Source organism: Gekko japonicus, unplaced genomic scaffold (genome assembly GCF_001447785.1).
Source record: "Gekko japonicus isolate JY-2015 unplaced genomic scaffold, Gekko_japonicus_V1.1 scaffold144, whole genome shotgun sequence".
Lineage (NCBI taxonomy): Eukaryota > Metazoa > Chordata > Lepidosauria > Squamata > Gekkonidae > Gekko > Gekko japonicus.
In genome coordinates, this window is record NW_015162478.1 from 869,343 (window position 1) to 894,375 (window position 25,033).

At 44.2% G+C, this 25,033-nt stretch overlaps 1 protein-coding gene across 1 annotated transcript in view; it reads right to left on the minus strand.

Moving 5' to 3' along the window:
- CMIP (c-Maf inducing protein) overlaps positions 1 to 25,033 on the minus strand; it is a 208,647-nt gene that overhangs the window by 81,040 nt on the left and 102,574 nt on the right. The window contains exons 2-3 of the mRNA XM_015405806.1: positions 18,193 to 18,318; positions 2,365 to 2,415 (exon numbers count right to left, since the gene is read on the minus strand). Of these exons, the coding sequence (XP_015261292.1) occupies positions 2,365 to 2,415; positions 18,193 to 18,318 (177 nt within the window). The remainder of the gene's footprint in view (positions 1 to 2,364; positions 2,416 to 18,192; positions 18,319 to 25,033) is intronic.

Consider the following 25,033-nt stretch of genomic DNA (forward strand, 5'->3'; position numbering starts at 1 on the left):
GGCCAAAAGATAGCCAGATATAAGACGTACTGGTTTTTATTTAAGTTTGTGGGTGGGGGGGGGGGGAATAACATTTGCTGTCACTAGTATTTTTAAAAGTTTAAGGGGAAGGAAGGAAGGAAGGAAGGAAGGAAGGAAGGAAGGAAGGAAGGAAGGAAGGAAGGCCCATTCCTCCAGTCCTGTGAATATTAACAAAGGTGGGAGGACCATTTTCTGCCAAAAGGAACATCTCATTTGGAAAAACATAAAATGATCTTTCTGTTTATATATTTATTTATTTAAAACATTTATTAGCCACCTTTCTACCTTACAGGAACTCAACACAGCATACAATGTAAATTATAATAAAATACATTAAAAAAAATAAAAACCACTAGTTAATCAACCACAGGTTATCAATAAAATACATAAAATACATAAACCACTGGTTTCTTTATCATTTTCTCCCATGTTCTCCACATCTCAGTGTGGTAAGGAATTTCTGAGATGGCAGTTTGGAGGGGCAGTATGCTAGGAGAAAAATTATGTTGCTCTGGAATATCTGCTTTATTTGAAGTCATAAATGCTGAACTGGGTGACCTACATACATGCAGTCCTAATCTTCAAGCAGCGCCAGTTCCCTAAAAGCAACATCTTATCTTGGGTCCCTCTGAGGCTGTGTTGGGGAAAACCTTTCCTCCACCCTAAGCTTTGGAATGTCCCTGCCAGTTAGAACAGAAAATCCCAAGATAGGTTCAAAATAAATCAATGGCTTGACACAAACCATCTTCATACATTCCTGTGTTCCTAAGATGGATTCTTGTCACCTGGCAAGGCTGGGGAAAGCTCCTTCATAAGACTCTGGGGAGATGTGTTAGATGCCTGTTAGATGGTTTAGTATTTAATTTCTTAATTTCTTAATTCAGCAGAGTTTAGCAGAGTAAAAATGAGTCTGAGTCCATGGTAGTTTCAAAATATAAAAAGTTTACTAACAACCTATCAAGGGTAGGGTAAACAGGAGGTAAAATAACAAAGAGCTTTATTTCTACATCCTCATGTCTAGATAGACTTCCTTACATGGCTAAGGTCTAATGGAGAGAGATGGAGACTGGAGCTTCTTCTTGCTCAGGGACAAAGAGCCATAAAATGCTAAATAGTAACACTCCATTCCCCAATCAGAACAACAAACTAGATCTGTATCTGGCGGGCTTTCTAACTCTCTAAGCAGATAGGATACAAACAAACATGTGATTCAGAACACAGACAGCATTAAGTTAGACATGATTCAGTATAAGTTATTTGTTCACTAAGCGCCGATGATAATACTGTGGTTGTAACACGCCATTCTAGGGAAAGCCTGTGGTTCAATGGTGAAGCATCTGCTTGACAAACAGAAGGTCTCAGGATCAATCCCTGGCATCACCAGTTAAAAGGATCTCAAGTAGGCAATATTAGGAAAAACTGTTCTCTGCCAGAGACCTTGGAGAGCTACTCCCAGCCAGAGGAGACTACCCTGAGCTAAGACAGATTGATCACTTGACTCAAAACATGGCAGCATCATATGTTACAAGCACATATGGACGATGCACAACCTACCAAATCACACACAGCCCACCAATCACAGACTGTGGATGCTGGGTGTAACCCTCTCAGTTGTTACCTTACTAGGCAGGTGGGAAAACCAGACAGTTTATTGAGTTCCCGTTGTGTTTTGGCTGAGGAGCTATGTCTAGCTTGGTGGGCCATGTTTAGGACCGAGGCAACCTGAGGCAGTTGAAGGTGCCACTGGAGTGAAAATGATATTTCATTTATTAATTTACATCACTCATACCCTACTTTTCTCCCCAATGGGGATACAAAGCAGCAAAAATCGTTCTCCTCTTCTCCATTTTATCTTCACCACAATGTTGTGAGGTAGGGTTAAGCTGAGGTGGCGTGACTGGCTCAAGTTCAACCCAGCAAATTTCCATGGCAGAGCAAGGTTTTGAACCTCGTCTCCCAGATGCTTTTCTGGCACTCTGACCACGGTGCCACCCTGGCTCTCAAGGCCTAACTTGTAGGGTGAGGAGCTCCCAAGGCAGCAGAGCATGGTATTTTACTATTTGAGAAGTGCTATTTACATTTGCCTCCTTGGATGGCAAAACGTCTTGGGCTAGTCACCTGGACATTTTTTTCAGATTCAAAAAAGATGACAAAGAGTGCAGAAGCCGGCGAATGATCTAGGATCATCTGAAGCCCAGACACCAGTTTGGATAGAAGATCAACAGGAGCCACAAATAACAATAGAATGCAAGTACTATAAAAAAAAAAATTAAAAGATGAGAAGAATCAGTTCTGGATGATTTCTGAACCATTATTACAAGAATACAGGACAAAAGAGCCTACCTTCCACTGTAAGGAATGAAACCACTGGTCCCTCAGGTAACTGTTTGCAGCCTGCAATTAAAAAGGGAGAGAGAGAGAAATAACATAAATGCAACCATTAGATTCTACTAATGCTACACATCATTAAACCAAAACACAAGCCACTCACGTGGTCTTTATCTGGAAAACAGCCAGCAGTTTCATTTGTTTGAACCCATTAACCTTCCACATCTACTACGGGCTTGCTGTGAGCTTCAAGGCCTGTCCTTTGCTGGACGGGAAGGAGAGCTCTCTGTAAACGTTCTAAGAGGCAGCAATTCTGCTCTGTTTCACTTTCAAAAGCAGCAAATAAGCAGGGGTGTAAAATTGAACTGCTCTTCACTTTAAAAAAGAAAAGCAGCAGTTGTCTATTCGGCAAAGTATCTTGGTCATCCAACTGAACCTAAATATCAGTTTCCTCAGCCCTTCAGGATTGGCCTTAATCTCCCTGTCACCTGGAAGGAAAGCAATGGGTGCTCCCCACCACATCGCACCCTTTGGTTTTTCATCATGTTTGCTGAATGCGCTTCCAATAACAGAAGCCATGAACACTGGAAACTGATACTGAATCAGACCACTGCAAGTTCCACATCAAGATCTTCTCATGTTTCAGCCACCTGACTGGTGTGTGTTCCCCCCCCCATTCTCCCACATGACATTTGCGTACAGACCAGTAACATCCCATTCCTTCCACAAACAAAATCTGCAAAACTCCTAATGTTTCTGTTTCATGGGAAAGACATTACGGACACGAGCATACTTTTGTGTATGAAGAGGAAACAGCACAATGGGCCTAAGCATTAGTCAGTTACTTTTCCATGTGTTTTATGACCACAAGAGGCCAGTCCCCTGTAAGAAATTAACATAACAGACTTAAAATGGAAGAAGTAAATGAGGCAAAGAGGACACTGATGTGGTATATGATTACAACAGCTAGAATTATATATGCTCAATGTTGGAAACAAGACAAAATACCTGAAATTGGTGACTGGATAAAGAAGTTACTTTTTATGGTTGAAATGGACAAAATGATGAGGAAACTTAAAAATTTGAAAGCAGAAGAATTTTTCGAAGACTGGAAAGTTTTTAGAGACTATTTAGAAAAATATTGGGATGTAAAAGACAATTTGCTTTGTTTCGAAAACTATTGAAATATAAAGAATAATAGAAAATGGATAAGTGTATAAGAATAACAATTGAAAAATGTGTTACCTGTAGAGTTTGATTATTCAAAAAGGAAGATATGTAAAAGATTTAAGAGATGGGCAGGAGGTTGGAGCACTGTGGGAAGCCATGAAAGGGTGGGGGTAAGAGGAAAAAGGATGTATAACGTAAACTTTGATGTATGTTTGAACCAGGGGTCATTTCGTAGAAAAAGAGCTAGGGGAACTCATTAGCATAACTCATTAGCACAGAAGGAATTATGTGATAGAAGGAAGGGGATCATCAAAGGAGGTTTTTGGGTTTTTTTAAGGTTGCAAAGGTGTTGCATTTATTCCCATCCATCTTTATTCATCCTCGTGGGTTTAAAAAAAAAAATCAAAAAGATGGGGCTCGCTTGCCTTTTAGACAGAGGGAAGAGGATCATTGGATAAGGTTTTGTTGTTGTTGGGATTCTCAGAGATGTCTCTGCAATTATGCATGTGGGTGGGGGTTTTCTAGTTTTTTAAAAAAGATATTTATTTATTTATTATTTATTTATTTGATTTTTATCCCGCCCTCCCGCCGAAGTTCCATGCAGCATTACCCATGCTCCTCAAAACAAAACAAAACCGGAAAATAGGGTGGGTGGAGAATCCTGAGAGTCACAGCGGTAGGGAGGGGCCCTCAATGTGCGTCAGGTATGAAAGGAAAACCATGGCTAAACCTGGAGAGAAAAACTGGAGAGAAAATCCATTACTGTAGGCTGTGGGAAATCATCACTGCAAGGACAATTTCACACAGAGTCACATCAGCAACCAGACAACCATGAAAAATCAGGCTGCACACTGAGACAGCAGGCGCCACCCTCCCCACCATGCTCCGCCTTCTTACCTAAGAGGTCCCACCCCGAGTCTCAAGGGGATATGGAAAGCTAATTTCTTCCCGGTTGTTCAACCCCAAGAATGTGGGCAGAGTTCGAGAGCTCTAACAACAGGAAAGAAGTTGCTTGCTTAAGTGCATTGTTTATGTGCCTGGATTCTGCTGGAGGTTCTTAAATGACATTATTTAGCAAAAAATACAGTTGCCAGCTACGTCAGCAGAGGCAGACAATATATACTGATTTTTTTTTTTTAAAGCCACCATACATACAGAGCTATTTTCCAGCCCAAGGAATGACTGTAATTAATTTCATTTGTCTATCATATTCATTTTCTACCCTCCTTCCAAGGACCTCAAGGTGACGTGCTCATATTATCTTGTGAGGTAGGATAAGCTGAAAGCCTCTATTTGTCCAAAGGCCTCCTCATGAACTCCGCAGTAAAACCAGAGGTTTCCCCACTCCCAAACACAACTGTGCTTTCAGTGGTGCTTACTTTCTGAAATTAGCAACTGCGAGGCTAAAGTCAGGCTAACTGTTAATGCTGTTGCCATTGGAGGCCCTTGCCTGTAATTCCAAATTATTCACAGAACCAGTTGGGTTATTCTGCACTGAAGGAGAGACACTCCACTTGGCAAAATTGGTTTCATCCAGGCCCAGAGCCAGCAGTGAGGTGCTGAGGGCGGTGCCTATTGAATTAGCAGCGCCCCTATCTCTGGGGTCTTCATTGTGCCGGGGCTGGGTGGGTGGCGAGGGCTGCAGGTCGGCCAGGAGGAGGGAGGTTGGTCGTTGTCCCAAGCCCAGCCCCCCAGCAGCCACTGCCCAAGGCCACCACCCTTTCTCCTGCTCCTGGAGCTGTCGGCGGGCCCAGCAGCAGCTGCCGGGCACTCTCGCAGTCGCCCTGATGGGCTGTGTGGTGGAGGGTGGGCTGTTTTGCCCTGTTCCCTGGGAATTTGGCTTCGGATCCACCGAGGGTGGGGAGTTTTAAAAAGGAGACAGACAGATGTCGGGAAGGTTCCTCTCCAGCCAGGATAATGTCAGGTTGCACATTCCTTGCCGGACCGTGACCCCAATAAATGAATATAAAATAATTATTACTTATAAAAAATTACTACTCCTCTTTCTCTCCCCACTCCCTCTCTGGTCTGTTAATTAATTTAATTTAATTATAAAGTTAATATAATTAGCACTCGCAGTGCCTGTCATAGCTCAGCTGGTCTTGCAGACTCCAAGTCCAGGTCACGCAGGCAGTAGCAGGTCATAGGAATGTTCACAGTGTAGTCCAAACAGTGCAAGGTCAGTTGTTACAGTCAAAGAGAGTCCAAAAGCAGAGTCAAGCTGGTCCAAGAGACACAGGGGTAGAGCAGAGTCAGAAGCTGTGGTCGTAGGATTCAATGTGAGGTGACGTGTTGCTTCCACAAGTTGGCAACAGCTCACACCCAGCTTTATGTAGCTTTTCCCTAATTTGTCTTAGCTGCAGCTGGCAAATTAGAAGGGCTCCTGTGATGACTCATCTTGTAGCTGTCGACGGGCCATTAATCTTTTACTCTGTCTGCGTTCTTGCAATTGCCTTCTGATCTTAGCCCTTCTTCTTTCTATGAGGGGGGGAATCTGGGGGAGTCGTGAGTGCCTCCAGAGGTACTTGCTCCCTGACTTATCTGACTGGAATTTCTGAGTGGTCTCTGTTCTGAAGTCATCTTTGGCCACGCCGGACTCAGGCTCGACTTCTGAGGAGTCCTCACTCACACTGGGCTCCAGGTGTCAATCAGAGTGTTCGGGCTGTAAGACTGGTCCTCACCCAGGCTGGGCTCAGGCAGCAAGTCAGAGTCTGGATGCACCTCAGGCTGAGGCTGGTCCACGACAGCACCACAGCGTCCCCCCGGGAAAGAATTCTGGGCTATGGGGCTGGTCTCACCAGGAATTCTGGGCAGTTTGGAAGCTAGACTTGGCTTGGGGCAGCTTGGAGCAGACTCTGCGAGATGAGCAAAGGGGCATTCAACAGCCCACTACCCAGAAAGGCCAGGGACTGAAGCTTCTCATCCTAGAGAGGGAGTTGGACTTACTCCTCCAAGGTGGTGGATTGAGCACAGCTTCAAGACGTCTGACTGGCTTCCGGCATGACAAATGGTGACAACGAAGCTGTACTTGTTCTTTGAAAGGAGCCTCTTGGGACAGGCTGCTGGTACCCCTCGAGGTCTTTTTCTTAGCCTCTCAGTGTTTCTTTACACATTACAGACAATGCTCCCTCTAAGCTATGGAGTCTTGTGAGCAAAAATTCTATTTTGTGAGCTACTGCCATTAAAGCTGTGAGCGAGCGATTTGGCTATTGAATAAATTAGTTTGTTCTGGAGCCATCCTTCCTGAGCGAAGACAAAAATGTGTGAGCCGGAGGCTAAAAAACAATGAACTAGCTCACACTAACTCAGCTTAGAGGGAACACTAATTACAGAGTATGAAATCTTGGGTTTGGGGTCCCCACCTCAAGGCAGACATAAGCACGGAATGCACGCTGTTTGTGGGTTCTCCTAAATTCCTGCACACACAGTGCTTCATTATGGACTGCAAGGATCAAGAGGATTTGTGGTCTGCAGCATTTGTACCCAAGGGCTTTTGAGTACCTGCGATAGCATTCTCCTGTGATGGGGAAAGGAAGGGACTAGTGCCTAACCTGCAGGGTTCCTGGTTCCAGCCCTGCAGGACTCAACAGCACTTAAGTTCAGGGCTGCTGGAAACCGAACAAGTGAATCCCATAAGTTACAGGCCTGCCAGCAAACATACCCTTGCACTATAGCGTCAGCTTCTGCAGACAGTTTGTATTACTCAAGAGGAGCTTGACAACCCGCCTAGGCAGTGAATATACTGTTACAAAGAACAGAGTCATCTTTGCTACAGCTCCTTTCACAGAAACCATCTGAACAATCTCAGTCTTCAAGAGAGTGACCACCTGACACAAGGCAGAGACACTTGCCTGCGAACTGCTTTGGCTCAGCCTGCAACTGCTTCATCATGTTTGTGGCCGCAAAACCAACCTGGCTCTTTATACCCACTACGCTAGAGTGTATGTATGCACTTTGGTAGCACAGACTGTGGTCATTCTGGGCAAATGGCTATTCCCCTGGGTCTAGTCTTGGTTTCTTGAGCCCACCATCTCTCTGGGTTACCATAAACTTCAATAAAAAATTTTTATACTAATTCTTATGTTTGGAGGGGAGTTGGCATGCTATAGCCTGATCTCGTCAGATCTCGGAAGCTAAGCAGGGTGAGTACTTGGATAGGAGACCTTAATGGAAGGCAACGGCAAACCACCTCTGCTTCTCACTTGCCTTGGAAGCCCCTTGCTGGGGTCATCATAAATTGGCTGTGACTTGACAGCACTTTACACACATGCATGCAACACACACGATTCTTATGCCTGCTAGAATTTAGTACAGGCATTTCCAACAGGTAGCTCATGAGCTTACGGTGATTCACCTGATGCTGCAAAGTAGCTTGCACATACCCTAGAAGACACGGGAAAAGAGTGCAAAAAGATATGGTCTCTAGGCTTTCTTAAGAATCAGAAGCAGCAGCGGCACTGATTTTATAGGATTTTTCTCTGTGCCGCTTAGCTATTTTCATTTCTGATGCTCTTGCTAGTCGATGTTCTGTTTCTGGGACCCAAGAAAACTTGGTAGCATGCCGGGATGTGAGTGGAAAGGAGCTCAGGGTATTTTTCATTACTCAGACACAGTTTTCATTAAAGAAAAAGCTGGCGACCCCTGAACTGCTGTTAATTGTGCTGTGCATTGTTCATTTTGGGTGACTTATGTATGCCAATGATCAGAGAAAGAGGGCATTTTTGTAGACTGGAACATACCACAAGTTGTGCAATCTGTTTCTATTTCTTTCAAAACACACAGTTTTACTATAATACCTGCACAACTTTTTTTAAAAAAAGAAAAGAAAACAGCACTGCCTTTCAGAGTGAGAAGTGAATCCGTGTGTTTATCTCCCCTCCCCTGACTCATTTGCTTGGGTGAGCCCTAGTGAATAGCTGGCTTATCTTGGAAAGGATATTTTGGATGCAAAGGAAGGAAACTCTGAAAGGTGGATATCAGGACTTAAGCCTAAAATAGAAACAGGTGCAAAAATAGTGCTTTAAAGAAAGGGTGCGCAAATGAACCAGGAAACAAAAACCACCCGTCATTGTATTCCTAATCTCACCCAACCTCTACTCTAGATTTTCCTCGGAAGATCCCCTTGACAAAAAAGAAATTGCCCTGTTGTTTTTAAAAAGGCAACCTGTATATTATCTGCAGCCATTGTTATGCTTATCAGGAATTTCTGTCCTGTTTGTTTTTCCTCCTGGGTACACCTGACTGCCAGGAATAGGCTTTAAAAAACAGCAATACCATAGGGCAGAACTCGCCTGGCCAAATTTGGAACCACTTTAAGCAAACATTGAACTGAAAACAGCATTGCTGACTGGTCTCGCTTCGGAACAAGCACTCAAGGAAAAAGAAATACAGGCGGAACAAAACAACCTGCAACCTGGTTTTTCCTTGACCGTGGATAACACTGCCGGGGATGCAGCAGAAGGGGGAATGATATTTATGGAGACTGACCAGCATTTGTGGTGGTGCCAAGGATGGGAAAAGCCCCATCCTGCTGGACAGGTATAGTTTCCCAGCCTGGGTTATCATTGATTTGGTAGCACCTCTCTATTGGCTTAGTAGGTTCTGGCAGGCTGCTGCTGATAGAGCCATTGGCCCAAATTGGTTAAGACCTTTGTCGCACCAAAGATATTTCAAAGGCAGTTAAAGATCTGCATTGACTTTCAACATGCTGGCAAGAGCAACACAAAACAATGGTTTTGATATATAAAGCTATAGGAGTCAGGAATCTGATGGACCACCTGTTCCCGTATGAACCTGCGCTGTCACTGGGATCAAAACCTAAGGCCTACTCTTGGAGGTTACATGAACAGCCCTCAAACTACGGCAAAGCCTTCCTTTGGTGACACCTGTCTGGATCTATCTTTCCTACCTTTAAAAATGTATTTTTGCGTGTGAGAGAGTATGTGTGTATGTGTTCCCATGCCTGAAGGTCATGGTGACCTCTGGAGACTTCTACTGGGGCACGGAGGACATTCAGAGAAGTGGCTTGATGGCCTGCCTCTGGCCTCCTGGCCCTGATATTCTCTGGAGGTCTCCCATCCAAATAGTTGCCAGGGTTGGCCCTGCTTAGCTTCTGAGATCTGATGAGATCAGGCTTGGCTGGGCTATCCAGGTCACAGCCTACCTTTCCTTCCTTTTACCACCAAGTTAATACAGTTTATTCCATTAAGCTTTTGACAGGTAATTATATTTTTGTTCATTCTTTTGCTACTATGCATTTAGTTTGAATGTTTTACATGATTGTTTTTACTATGGATTGTTTTATATGATTGTTTGAAGCTGCCTTCTACTGAGTCAGACCATCTGCCTATCAAGCATTACATCCACACCTCACTTGATATTGTGTTATCATCACACTAGTTGTGTTGTGGCTTGTGCTGCCTGCACAGAAAAATCCATTTCCAAAAAAACCGTTTGTCAAGAAATTGGACCTTTAGTTCAATTTCTTGTTCTGTCATTAAATACCAGGCCTCTTATTAATCCCTAGGCCTGCAAATGGGTTGAAGTGACCAAATGGAAAATACTGGCTGTTGGTATTGAAGGCTTGGCAAATCAACCTTGTAACCTTTGGATAACAATTCAGGTATAGAGACAAACCATTTGTTTAGTAAGACAGGACTTGGCACCAATGCATCCTCAATTGGTGCTGTGATTTACACTACACCTTGGTGGGTTAGATTGCAGATAACCTCTCCATCCGTCATAAAGTGGCCTCCTACTGGGCCATCTGTCATGTCGTGTCCTAACAGGTTCATGTCAACATAACTTCACTGGTCTTATTTTTGATTGGGCAAAAGGGCCCTGCCCACTCAAGCCTTAGGCATTTAAAAAGTTAGTCTTCCTTCTTTGTTTGTAGCTAGCTAACACAGCTATCATGATGAGGTATGATGAGTTAACCTCAGAGCAGACCAGGCTCTGCCTGACAAGATGCTGTCTCGACAGAGAGACATGAATTGCTGCCTGACTTCAGCTCAGAAGGGTAACATCTGGTACCTATGGATTAATGACCTAATGCGTAGCTAGTATTTTAACTGAAGGGGAGTTTTTTTGTTTGTTTGTTTTAATGCTCACTGCTAATGTTCTTTTGAAATAATCTTGCACACTTTAATAAATATCCTTTGATTATATTTGGTGTTCTGTGCTTTAAATGCCTCAATTCTAATTCAGTACCTTAGACCTAAAGAGTCCACCTGCCAGGGGTAATTGTTATGGAAACTCATTCTGCAAGCGGCTGACTTTCTTGATTAATCCCAGGAAGTTTAGAAGTTTGCCCCTTAGCTTCTGACTGTGTGGGTAGTCCAAGGGGCTAGTGGCAGATATCAAGACCAGTGTGCGTGTGGACAAACACCCCAGGGTTTTTGTAATTTTGCACTCTGCCGGCCCTTAACAAGAATCTCTTGGATTGGCAATTCTTTACACCGTTACAGTGCAACAATCAAGGTGTGAACGCAGCCCAAGTCACTCCTGCCTGCCAGCAGTTCAGGCAGAGGTCTTTCGTCTCACGTACAACCTGAGGCCCTTCAACTAGAGATGCTGGGGACTGAACCTGAGACCTTCTGCATGCAAAACAGGTGCTCTGCCACTCAGCCGCAGACCCACCCTGGGGTAACAATCTTTGGAGGTAGTTTCACTTGCAGTGAGGTGTAAAACAGCCCTTCCAAGAGCAGAAAGCTCTTTCCTCATATATAGGGCAACCAACACCATGCAATGTGAAACCAAATATTGGTAGGTCTCTTTATCAGCCTACTTGTCACAAAGTTTTCAGTCTCGATTTTCTTGTGGAGAATTTAGAGCTAGAACGTTTTTTAAAAAAATGTTAAAGCAAAGCTGAGCTTTGTAAGACAAAACACAAAATTCTGACATGAGCTTGTAGTCATTCACCTCAACCTCCCCCCACCCCCTGGGCTTTCTTTTTGGCAGAAAAGCAAAACAGAAAACTTTGCATCCTCCTCTTAGCGTACCTTTCACCTAATTACCTTCTTTATTGTGACCTGACTTAAATATAGCTTTTCCAACTGAATTCCCCAAGTAATTGCCTTCTATTTTAGCATGCTACTTTAGGGCTTGTCAAACACTGGGACTGAATCCAACAGAGCCCACTTGCACGGGAAATCCATTCTTCTATGGCATCCGTAGCTGGTCACACATTACAAATCCAGACACAACAGCTTCTACCGAAAACATACAGGAGTGAATGTGTCTGAGCTGGGAAGGCCAGTATTTCACACAACCGCAGGGCAGCCTGACTTGGGCCCCGTTAGAGAGGTCCAACATAAACATCCATGGGAGCCCAAACTCCATTCAATGCCCTTATCGCTTCCATTGAAACAATATTATGATTTCAGATCTTCAAGAGAAAAACATGCAAGCAAATTGTTTCCCATTTCTCCCAAATATTATTAATTTTGCTATGCAGAACCAAACAAAGCCAAGCATGGCAGGCTGGAGCAGATAACAATCAACAGGGCTTGCCAGGCTCCCTTTATGCTTGGCAAAGAACTTTCAGTTCAGGGTTGTCACAGTTTTTTTTAAGCAAAATGTCCCTTTAAAAGAAACTGTTAGAACAGGAGATGAGAATTCAGTGGAACCAGGAATTCAAAAGGAAACCTAGGAAGTCAATGCCCAAATATTTTTAATTACAGGTTGCGCCCTCCAACTGCAACCCTCCTTGTTTCTCCTGAATCATTGGAGTCATCCTGCCCCCAATGGGCTTATGAAAGAGCTAATAGAATTATGTCTTGCGGCTGCTAGGAATGTTATTGCATTTCACTGGAAATCTAAGAAGACGCTGCAACTGAGCGATTGGTATCTGAAATTGTGGGACTTTTTTTTACAAGACAAAGTTTACACTAGTAATCTTTGATCTGAAAATCAACCCGTTCCTGAGAATCTCCAAGAGAAATGGATGCCCCTCTTAGAAGCGTCAGCAGCACATAAAATCGACACTTCCCTGTTTGCTCTACATAAACATCAGGATTTGCTTTCTTATTTTTAACTGTTCTTTTTCATTAAAAAAAAAATGAAACCAAGAGGTGCAATATAATCCAAACACTTCGTTACGCATATTTTTTAAACTATATCTAGCTAGAGTTATTTCTTATGCAACGGATGATTAAGTAAGGGGTGCTTCTTTTGAAATTACCTTTGTTGTCTGCTGCAAGCCTCAGAACTGTTTCATGACACTCATAAAAATGTTTTAGAAAAATGTGCTAGAGCTGACTACTACTACTACTACTATTGTTGTTGTTGTTGTTATTATTATGCTCTTCCTTGCTGCTAGTTCACATGCTTATACAGAAACGGCACCACAGCCCCTTGCTCCTCTTTGCCTGCAGAGGATCAGAAGAGCACTCAGGGGCAAAGAGAGTTCCTCAGACACTTGGCTTGTTCCTCACAATTGTCCGTATGCTTTTTTTTTTTTTTTGTAGATTAAATTTTTTATTTTCAAAAAAAAGTGAGATACAAAAGGGGAAAAGGCTAAGGGAACGCGTAAATTCATCAGAAATGATCAAATATCTTGACAGTTGCATACAAGTAGAACCAACTGTATTAATAAAAATATATTGTTCAAATATAGAAGCAGCAAATAAAACATCATTGTTACAGTATCCAGGAATACAGAAACAAAATTTGAAAATATATCTACCATTGTATCTCTTTACCTTCTTCTTTGTTCTCTTGCTACGTCTAAATCTCTCATGAATTTATCATATCGCTGTAGGTTATGTAATCATTATTTTTCCTTGTGTGATTGTGTAATAAGTATCTATTGGTGACATTGCTGGTGGGACTGAGGGGCTGGGTTTTTTTCTCTTAGAATTTCCCAAATTTTAAATAAGCTATCTCTAATTATGTGTTTTATCTTGGTTATGCTTTTTGATATGGATTTTTAAATAGCCGTGTCATCCGCCATCAAGATTTGAAGACTCTAATTTTATCATTCTTTCATTAGAATTTCAAATCCAGTCCAATATCCAAACTAGCCCAGCCGCTTGATAATATAATTTGATACAGGGTATTGCCAGGCCACCTCTTTTCTTCTCATCTTGCAGTACTTTAAATCTTCTTCATGGCTTCTTGCCTTTCCATATGGACTTATTTGTTTTTGCCAGTCACTCACTCAAGAGTCTTTTTAGGAACTGTCTGTATGCTTCTTGGTGTTCTCAGCCTGCATTTACTGCCCCTGGCCTCTTTTGGTCTGCTGCTGGCATTGATACTGATAAAGAAATAACTCTGGCTCCACCTATTCCTATCATGTGACTCCAATGTCATATGCTTGCAGCTCAGTAGATCCCAATTCTGTCTGAGAAACGTCCCTTGTAAAAACAAACATACATCTGGAAACATTCCCAACAAGATGGTGCTCCTCAGCTGATAATATGATGCTGAATAAAATCTGTACAGCTTTAGAATGCCTGCAACTCTTGGCCTCAACACACTGCTTACTTTTTGTGGGGTTTGAATCTGCTTGCCACTTGGAATAATAGGTATACTCATCAGAGTATACCAGAATTCATGATATAAGACAGAGATGTCGAACTCACTTGTTACAAGGGCCAGATCTGACATAAATGTCATTTTCTCAGGCTGGGCCATGTGTGCCATAAAACGTAATGCTAGGTAAAGGTAAAGGTTCCCTTGCTCGAAAGCCAGTCAAATCCGACTCTAGGGTTGAGGTGCTCATCTCAGTTGCAAAGCCGAAGAGCCAGCGCTGTCCAAAGACATTTCCGTGGTCATGTGGCTGGCATGACTAAACACCAAGGCGCACGGAACGCTGTTACCTTCCCACCGAAGTGGTACCTATTTATCTACTTGCAATTTCTTGCTTTCGAACTGCTAGGTTGGCAGGAGCTGGAACTAGAGACGGGAGCTCACTCCGTCATGCGGCAACTCGGGTCTCAAACTGCTGAACTACCGACCTTCCACAGCCTGCAGTTCAGCATCTTAACCACTTGAGCCACCGCAGCTCAAATGCTAGGTACTGGAGATATAAACTGTATAAAGGACAGCAGTTGGTAAGCTCCAAGTTGTTATATCCTCACTGCGAGGCTCCATGGGCTGGGAAGGAGGTGCCAAGGAAAACCCATATGGGCAGACTGGAGAGCCAGCAGTGCTGCACTTGGGAGATGCTCCCAATCCGCTTGACTGCTGCAGACAAGGTTGTTCCACCACACTATAGCCACAACAGAGTGGGTGCACCCACTCCCCCCGAACTGCCTTCTGTTCCCTCTCTGCACTCGTTGCTTGCGGGCCACATAAGAGCCCAGGATGGGCCAGCTCCACCCCTCGGGCCTTATGTTTGACACCCCTGATATAGCCACCGTGTCATGGTTTTTTCCCTCTCACCCCCACCCGCCTCAACAGATGGAACATTCATGGGCCCAGTAGGCGGAGTCTGCATATTAGCAAGAAAAGACTTATATGCCAAATCTGTCCCTATCAGGACTTTGGTGACACATGATTTATGGATCATCACAATAATCTTGCCCGCAAAGCCTCTATAACACACATCAACCTCAGCGAGCTTTCTGGGAATCACCGCAGTCTCATAGGGAGCTACAAGAATTTCTCTAGACAGGATCTGTTCAGGTTTAACTAGGGAACAATGCACAGAGGTCATATCAGCTCCTGAATCAAAATAACCCATAAGTTTAACATGGTTTACCTGAGGTTCGTGAGAAAACTCTCTACTAACCCAGTCCAATCGCTTTTTGTCTACAATGGCTGCAATGTTGATAGCTGGGGTTGAGGATTGGGTGACTGTCATCTCCTCTGCTGGGTCAGCATTCGCAGGGGTCAGAGGGATAGGGTCCGTAGGTCCAATACGTTGGATCACACGAACTTGCGACTTGTCTGGGGTGGAGGGCTTCTCTCTTTTTGCTTGCCACACAGGACAATCTGCACGTCTATGTTGTGGAGATCTGCACTCAAAGCATAACCCGCTTTTCGGATCCACACGGGTCTTGACAGGCGACGCAGGTGGAGGTTTAATCTTCTCTGCCGGCAGCTGGGATGCTCTGGTCTGCGGCTTTGGGAAGGCTTTTCTGCAACTTGGCGAGTAGATCTCCCAAAGCTCCTCTCCCGATGCTTCCACATGCTTTGAGCAAGTTCCGCTGCCTCCTCTAGAGTAGACGGCTTCTTGTCCCTCACCAAGGCAGCAATATCGTCAGACAACAGGTGATAGAATTGCTCAAGCAAGAACAGTTCTCTCAGGGTGTCATAATTGTACACCCTCTCAGCACTAAGCCAGCGATCCAGGTTCTGTGCTAAGATAGCGGCGGCCACTGGGTAATTCTGTGGGCACGGGTGTCTCTCAGCTGTGCGAAATGCTCGTCGGTATGACTCAGCAGAGAGGGCAAACCTCTTAAGGGCCAGCGTCTTGAACTTCTGGTAATTCGACGCATCTGAGCCACTCAAAGTCCCAAGAAGATCCACTAAGGCCCCTGAAAGCTGGGACCGTAAAATTAGCATATAATGCCGGGCCTGCACGCCAATTTCCTGGCAGGTATTTTCAAAGAGATTAAAATACCCTAGTACATCTTGACCTGATTTGTAGTAAGGAAATATTTTCCTGTCGACATTCCAAGGAGCAACGGATCCTGGGGGGCCGGAACCCAAAGCAGGTGCATTAAAGTCTTTTCGTGGGACAGATCTTGAAGGCTGCCCACTGAAATCCTTTCCGCGCTTTCCAGCTGGCAGAATCTGTAGACTTCAGCACTGAGGACAGCTCAGGTCCCCTCGGTTGCCAGTCAGCCTGGAGATTCCAGGAAACAGCATTTCTTCTCGCATCGAGGAGATTAGCGGAGTCAGGAAACGTCAGTCCTCCCTGCTCCACCTCTCTCTGGTACAAAGGCGCTTGTTTCGGCCGCACAACTGGGGACCCAGTGTCTGACGCATCCCAGAACTCGTCATGGTTCCCAACTTCATCAATGGTGAGGAGAGACACCTCTTCCTCACGGGAGCAATGTTCACCTCCCTCAGCCATGGTTCCAAATTCCTGGCTAACACTATTTAAAATATAAAAAAACCTTCCTTCACAGTCTACATGCATACACAGCTTTGCACAGGGTAACACACCCACGATTGTTGCAACCCATCTCCAGTTCAGTATCCCACACGCTAAGCCACCATGTCAAGGTTTCTCTCTCTCACCCCAGTCCAGGAATGGGGAGAGAAACCCAGGCGCTCAGGAAGAATTAAACAAACGCCAGGAGAATGTCTGTACACTCTCCAGGCTTTACCAATAGACTGCCACCAGGATCTCGTTAACCAGTCCCACAACACAGCTCAGGAGCCAAGATCCCAAACTCCTCCTTGCTTTATTGGACTGACCACGTTACCAGCTCTGCATCAGGGCTGCAAACAATTAGGTACCACAGTGGTAGCCCCCGTAGACAGTGGTACCACAGTGGTAGCCCCCCCATTTAGGGCTTTAGGCACTAGATCCAGTCTTAGAGATCAGGTTGCAACAGAGAAGACAGGTCCAGATAATATTGATTATATATTATCTTTATTCAGTGCACAAGCATGCATATAACATGAGACTAGCAAAAGATAATAAACAAAAGATATCTATAGCTTGTTCAGCTCTAGCTACACGATAGAGGTAGTTCATATTTACCAGGCTGGTGTGCAAATAGTCCAAGGTCTCACTAGGGAATCTTGGAAAGGAACCCCATGGTGCTGTGGGCAGCTAGTCCAGCTCGGCTGCATAACAGTTTCCCTCCATGTTAACAGCAAACAGTCAATCCAAAAGAACTCTTTGTTTTCCAGAGAAGAACTCCATTCTCTCCTCTAACTCCCACTCCCATTTCCCATAGGAATCATTGCAGATATACCCCCCCCTTCGTCACCACCAGGTATGGCCATTTACCCAATAGTGAGAGAGTGGGAAGGCATTCCCATCTCTGGTTACCATGCGTTGTCAGGCAAGGTATGTTTTGATTGGCTAGGAGTTGGGCATCCCACTCCAGCCTCTGCTATTGACCATGTGTCATGTCAGGGAATGCTTTTGATGTGTTAATGTACTGGGCATAGCTGTCCCAGGCCTGGGAAGGTGCCGGCAAGTCGCCTTCTCTTGGCAGAGGTGTCAAAGTGTCTTGTATATGGAGATGGGGCCTGGCCATCTGGCAAGCCATTTGTACAGGTGACAGGAATAACACACCAGCGAGGCCATCTGGCCCCAGCCGGGAAGATTTTAGAAAAGGCTTTTTCTATACAAACATGTCATTGCATGTGGGCAGATATAACAAAATCTCCCTACATAAAATCAACATCCGGAATAGAGGAAATGAAACAATGTAGGGATGTGTCCCTCAATGTGCACATCAGAGCTATGACTTTAAAATTTTACTGCTGACATTTCCCATGCTTTATCCTAGACTAGTCTCTTCCACTATTCCCTGAGCTCTAGAAAGTTTACTGGAATGTCGGAGATCTGATTCTGACTCCCAATAATATTGGCAGCCCAAATGAAACCAAAAGGTCTTGAATGCACCCCCCCCGTACAAATCTGTTATGAAGCTGACACCATAACCATCTACCTGTTTGTGTCCACGCTCAAATTCAGCAAACAGAGAACTGGAATGATTAAGCAGCAGAAAGCAGAGAGCTTCCTTTTCATGTTTACCGTACCTGAAGCAAGACGGTCCCCCCAGGGATGGTGAGCTGTAAACAATACTTAGGGGCATTCTCCCAAGAGAGCAACTGCACGTCTTCAATTGAGCTGTAAGAAATGGAGTTTTCCATGTACCCAGTTGGCTGCAAGAACAAATAAAGAGGGGGGGGGATTAATTGAATTATCTTAAAAATCCCAACAAGGACAAAACCAAGAATTATGCAACTGTACAATTATTTCCTCAAACCAATGCAAATAAAATACAAATGTCTTGTTGAAGTATCCTAGTATTTAACATTCTTGAGAAATAAACTGTATATATGTGACACTTTCTCAAAAATTAAATCAAGGAAATTTAAATTCTGCATCTGTGCAATAAGCCAGGGGTGGCCAAACTTGCTCAATGTAAGAGCCACATAGAATAAACATCAGATGTCTGAGAGCTGCAAGACATGAACAGATACTACACGTGTTTTTACTTTAAAAATAGGTACATTTGCTTTTTATTAGCGTTAAATGATACTGCCAAAAATAAAAACAAAATGGGTAAAAACAGATATTGATAATGATATTTATTTGTCCAATGATATTTGTTTGCTAATGATATTTATTTGTCAGAGAGAGAGAGAGAGAGAGAGATGAAAAGAAAGAAGGAAAGAGGTGGAGAGAAAGAGAGAGAATCAAAGAAAGCAAATAGATGGGAGGGAGGGAGGGAAAGCATTCCCCTTGGCTTCCCCAGCTGCCTTGCCAGGAGCCGCACAATATGTGTGAAAGAGCCACAAGTGGTTCCCGAGCCGCAATTTGGCCACCCCTGCAATAAGCTAACTGAGCAAAAGTACACAATTCCCCTCATCTTGCATAATTTATGTCACACTGTGTGATTTTTTTGTATTATCTGTTATTGTTTTGCTAATAACAGAGAAAAGGGGGAGGGGAAAGCTCACATACTCTCATAGGGCCTAGAAACTTGCCATTTTGTAAAACAAAAGCTGAAATTTCATGACACTAATTTCCCCTCCTGGCAGTGGCGACAGACAGCCCAGACAGGGCTACACAGCCCATCACACAAGAGCTGACCTGTGTTAGCCAAGCCTTCCATCTTCCACTTTAGTACACAAGCACTACAGTAAAAAAGTACAGGCAGCTGTCATTCGGGAAAGGCCTCTGGGAACAGCACGGCGTGAGCCATGTGTTGGGAAGTGCCTCAACCAACAACTCCTTAGGTGGCCCTGGGCAAGCCACAACAACACTGCTCTGCCTCACGAGGTTGTTGTAAGAGTTACTGAAAGGGGTGAAGTGCTTTGAACACTGAACAGGAATGATACACATGCTTAACTTGTAGTAGTCAAAGTAATGAACAAGCAACGTCGTACACAGGTCTGACCTGGGTGGTCCAAGCTATCCCAACCCCCATCCGATCTTGGAAGCTAAGCAGAGATGGCTCTGGTTAGTATTTGGATGGGAGACCACCAAGGAATCCCAGGGTCATGACAAGCAGGCAATGGCAAACCACCTCTGAACGTCTTTTGCCTTGAACACCCTACAAGGTCCCCATAAGTCAGCTGCAACTTGTCAGTGCTTTCTACCACTGTTGCGCAGAAGAAAATGTGTGTGTGTGTGGGGGGGGGAATCACGAAAGCCTTGTGTATCCTGCTAATGTAAGTGCTAAGAGATCTTCGATTAAAGGGTATGATATGTACCAAATCTACATGCTTCCCCAGCCTTGAGCTGGATTCCTTCCCTCCTGGTTTTGTTCTACTGTCACGACGCATCAGGGATCAAGCACACCACTGATGTCTGAACATTAAACCTGTCAGCAGCTCTTGGGCCTCCAAAGGTGAGTCCTACCTGCTTTGGCAGAGATCACTGTCTGTGTACACACCCACCCCAACAGCTTTGAGATTTACATTATAAAACTAAGGCACCGCAGCGGCAGCAGGTCACAGGCTTTCGACTTCAGCACAAGCATCCACCCTGAGAAGAGGCTTCTCTGATATCCTTCCAAGTAGGGGCAAGTCATACTTAAATATATATATATATATTCAATCAGGTTAGAGTTGAACCTTGGTTTTCACAAGCAGGGATCAGTGCTAGGACACATAAACCGTTGCTAAGAAATCCGTGAGCTTCTTCCTGAGCCCTACAAGACAATGTACATGATTGGGTATTAACTGGTAAATTCTTTGCAAACAGAGTCACGCTGCTGCCCGTTACTGGGAAATCTCTTCCACACCCCAAAGGGTGAGTGAAACTTCCAGAGCCTACATTCAAACCAGAGTTGTAGCTTGCCTTCCTCTCTCTTGGGACATTCAACACCGGTTCACACGTGCAGGAGGATTAAGTGGTGGAAGAGACCCCATCGCCAGAGACTCCAGGTGGTTGATTCCAACTTTAAATGTTGCCTCACATTATGTCAGTGTAAACAGAAGGATAAAAAGTTCCAGCCACTCTCTTAGGTTGCTGTGCTGTTGCACTACTTGCAGGGAGCTTTTTAGTAACGTTTAAACTGTGATCTTTGTCCAGTCCCTTAGCATTCTAGCTGCCACATCATGTTGCTGCGTGTGTGAACTTGGCCTTGTTCCCCAGAATTCCAGGGGGGTGACCCACAACTAGTTGTGGACTACTTGCTCCTCAACAACCCCTTCATCTTCCTTACAGGACTGCATTTCTCAGCTTCGATCCATTACAAAGCAGAATAAAAGTCCAGGAACACCTTAAAAATGAAGATCTTTTATTATAGATTCAGGTGGGTAGTCATGTTCGTCTGAAGCAACAGAAGAAAACTGAATCCAGTGGCACCTTTAAGACCTACAAAGTTTAATTCTGGGTATAAGCTTTTGTGCGCATACACACTTCTTCAGATACACTGAAACGTATATGTCTATAAGTAACGGTTGTGGAAGACTGTTTTAAACCCAGAATTAGACTTTGTTGGACTTAAAGGTGTCACTGGACTCAAACTTTGTTCTATCTTTTATTACAGCATGAGTTTTGGAGAGTCAACGCTCACTCCCTTCAGATCTGTGGCAAGGAAAACATCGTGGTAATTTTCGCTGTAAGGATTCTCAAAACAATTTCCTTTTCCCATGCCTGAAGAAGTGAGCTGTAACTCACAAAAAGCCTGTATTGAAAGTAATGGTGTTAAGTCTTTAATGTGCCACTAGATGTTTGTTTTCTTTTGCAGCAAGACTAGCACATAGGGTTGCCAACCTCCAAGTGAGGCCTGGCAATGTCCTGGTTTGCTGCTTGGGGGACCCTAATCAGATGGAGAGGTAACATGAAAACATTCTAAATCTCCCTTATAAATAAAAGCCGAATGGTGGTGGCACTTCTCTAGAACAGAGGGTCTCCCTATCCACTGGCTGCTTTGCCTGAGTCCTGCCTCCAACATTCTAAACATTTTGCTCATCCTCCCCCCCCCATAGCCAGTCAGAACACAGAGGTTATTTGCATATGCAGCCTCATTGGCCTCTGCCTCAGAACACAGAGGTCGTTTGCATATGCGACTTGATTGGCTTTTGCCTCTAACATTCTAAACAGTTTTGCTGTTCTGAGGTAAAATGTGTCCAATCTCCAGGTGAGGGCTGGAGATCACTCAGAATTACAACTGCTTTCCAGATGGCAGAGATCAGTTCCCCTTGAGAAGATGGTGGGCTCTGTATCCTTATATGCTGCTGAGGTGGCCCCCATATGACAGCCAATGTGACGTAGCAGTCAGGGCTTCAGAGCACGGGAGAGGCTGCAGGTGTGTGGGGGGTGGAAAGCTGAAGAGTGAGGGGGAAATAAAGGTAGGTTGATGATTGGCTGGGAAGGAGACAGGGTTGCCAACTCCAGGTGGGAAATTCCTGGAGATGTGAGGGATGGAGCCTGGAGAGGGTGAGGTTTCAGGAGGCATGGGACCTCGGACATGTACAAAGCCATAGACTCCATCCTCCAAACCAACTATTCCCTTCTGGGGAACCATTGTTGCCAATCTCCAGGTGAGGGCTGGAGATCACTCAAAATTACAACTGTTCTTTAGGTAGCAGAGATCAGTTCCTCGGGAGAAAATGGTGGATAGTGTCATTATACCCTGCTGACGTCGCCACAGCAAATTGACACTGAGTGTCCAAGGCCGGGGCACCCGCCCAGAGCCTCTTTCTAGAGGCCGTTGTATTTATTTCCACAACGAGTCTTTTTCCTAGTATATAAATAAAACAAAGACACCCACCCTGTTAAATAGAGGGAGTGCAGAGTTGTGTGTACACCAAATTTCAGCTTCCTGGCCACTGCAGAAGCCGCTTGCTATCTGAAGTATATTCTATGCTGGCCATTTCAAGAGGGAGATGTACGGTGTGGTCAATAGACATAAACTTTTACAACACTCATCAAATCGGGAAATAAGAGGAGCATTACAAAACTGAAAAAGGTGAGGCTTTTAAAGCCCTACCCACCGAAGACGAAGAGGAATCCGAAGCAGTTCTACACAGAAATAAGATCGATTTTAATCAAGCAGGCTGACTCCCAGGAAAGCATTCTTAGGGTCGTAGCCAACAACTGTGGGGCTGGGATCAGAACCCAGCATCCTTGACCTTTTGTCGCTAGTAGTAAGTCACTGTGAGGATTCTTGTGTAGAAAGCTGAAACTTATTAATTTTCCTTGAGATTCCAATACTGTTGGATCCCCAAGCATCGAGAATAAATCCACGTTTTAAGAAAAGCAAAATTTATTTCAAAGCGTTGACGACATACTCAAACACGTTCTTTGTTAGAACTGGGGATACACAGTTAGATCAAGCATAATAAAGGAACTTCAAAGAGATACAGGTCCAATGAATAACTTTCCCGCTGGCGGGCTAATGGAACGGTTGCGCGCCCAGTCCATGGGAACCAGGCAGGATATTAGACATAACACAGGTGCAGTAGTCATGGGAAAAGCAATAGCCAAGCATTACAGCATCTTCTCCCCCACACAACCTCCAGCAGTTATCTTTTGCATTCCAACGCAGGAGTAGGATGATAGAAACCAAGCCGGGTGCAACAGGGAAAGGATATGTACACAGAGGTCACAGAAAACAGAATGGCAGCTTGCTGACAAATACACTTATTAACTGCATTTAAATTGTTAACTTTTGCTTTTCAAATTTGCTGTAAATTGCATGCATCTACATTTCCTACTGGAATGCCCCACTTCCTCTTGCAAGCTAATTTAAGGGAGGCTATTTTATTCCTCCCCCCTTCATTGTGGAAACACTTCCTCTTAAATTGCACTTCTTAAATAGCCCTTCCTTATGTTAAAGTTCCACATCCAGGTTGCTAATCAAAAACTACTTTTCTTTGCTCCCTCAAAACAAAGGTTTTGTGATGCAGGAAGCCTGATAAACTTTTGTATCCTCATTTACTCACAAGTTAATTCCCTGTTTGCCCCTGGAGTCCCAGTGGTTTTGCCTGAGACTGTACGTCATAAGCTACCTGCTAGAGAGCAATTATCGTGTTCTCACAGGAAAGCCAAAAACACACGATCCTTCAGTGATCGACATTATGAAAAACAGAAAGGGCACATAGAAACAGTGAGACTCAGGGTATAACTCGCTCAGCAGAGAACGAAAAATATACCTTGGAAAAGTAAGACCATTCAGACGTCATAAATATCATAACAGTGCACAAGAGGAAACTCAAGATTTCCTCCACTTTTCCTGTGAGTGCCGTGAACCACACTTTTTATCTTCAAACACAAAAGTCGTAATTGGAGGCTACTAGCCATCTGACAAACAAGATAGTCCAGCCAGATAAGTCCAGCTGCCATGTTTAAATTTCTAAGTTACACTATAAATAGAAAAATGGGAGGAGGGGTTGCAGGGGAGAGGGATTTCCTATCCCAGTCACCATTTTCCACCCTCCTTCCTGCCACACTGTTCACCCCAAACTTCATACTTCCCAATTCTCCCACCCCACACCAGACCGTCTTTCCATAGTGCAGTAAACAACCACTGAAATCTTGTGAAATCACCTCACGAGATCTCAGCAGCCACATAGGATGGCGTAGGTAGACCATGTTGTCTGGTTGCCTAGGCAATTCAAAATGGCTGCAGAGATCTCATGAGATACTCTTATGAGATCTCAGTACAAATCATTTTATGTTTATTTCCTCACCACAAACACACATTTTTGTTGACCATTACAATCAAAAGAGGGGAAAATATGCATCAGAGGATCAGGATTAATAGAGATTACAACGAAAACAAACTAAAATAAGATTTAAAATACAACAGAAAACCCTGCCCTGAAGACACAAATACACAAGACATACTACAGTGGGTTAGGCTACAAGCATGGCTCTAGCCAAAATTTTCTTGGCAGCTAGGACATACAATGGTACCCAGTAAAAGATGTATGGATCTGCATGGGGCAGGAGGAAGACAATTTCTTCCACCACAGGACACAAATTAAGGCTAGCTAAAATAGCCACGAGGAATTTAGATCTGGGCTCTGAGGACAGAATAGAATAGATGGGGAAGGCCACCCACATTCTAGTGCACCACAGAAATACAGGCGCTGGGTAAACAGCTTTTAGATGCAATGGCCCATTATGGCTGTTGGCATAGACTGAAAGTGGACAGCTGAGAAGTCTACTCTAAATTTATTTTAATAAATATGTATTCAATCCAACAAAGGCTATTCTAAGTTTATGAAAGGTGACTTGGAGAGGTATGAAGCTCTGTATCGGTCTCCTTGTTTCGGCCAACCCATCGGGAGAATTTGGAGCGGAATAGGATTCAACTGTCCTACGCAAACACAGCATCAAGGCTGAAAACCCCATCAGAGTGACTTCTTGCTCTCCATAAACTAGGGACGATCTGTTACAAAGGGGGGGGGGCTA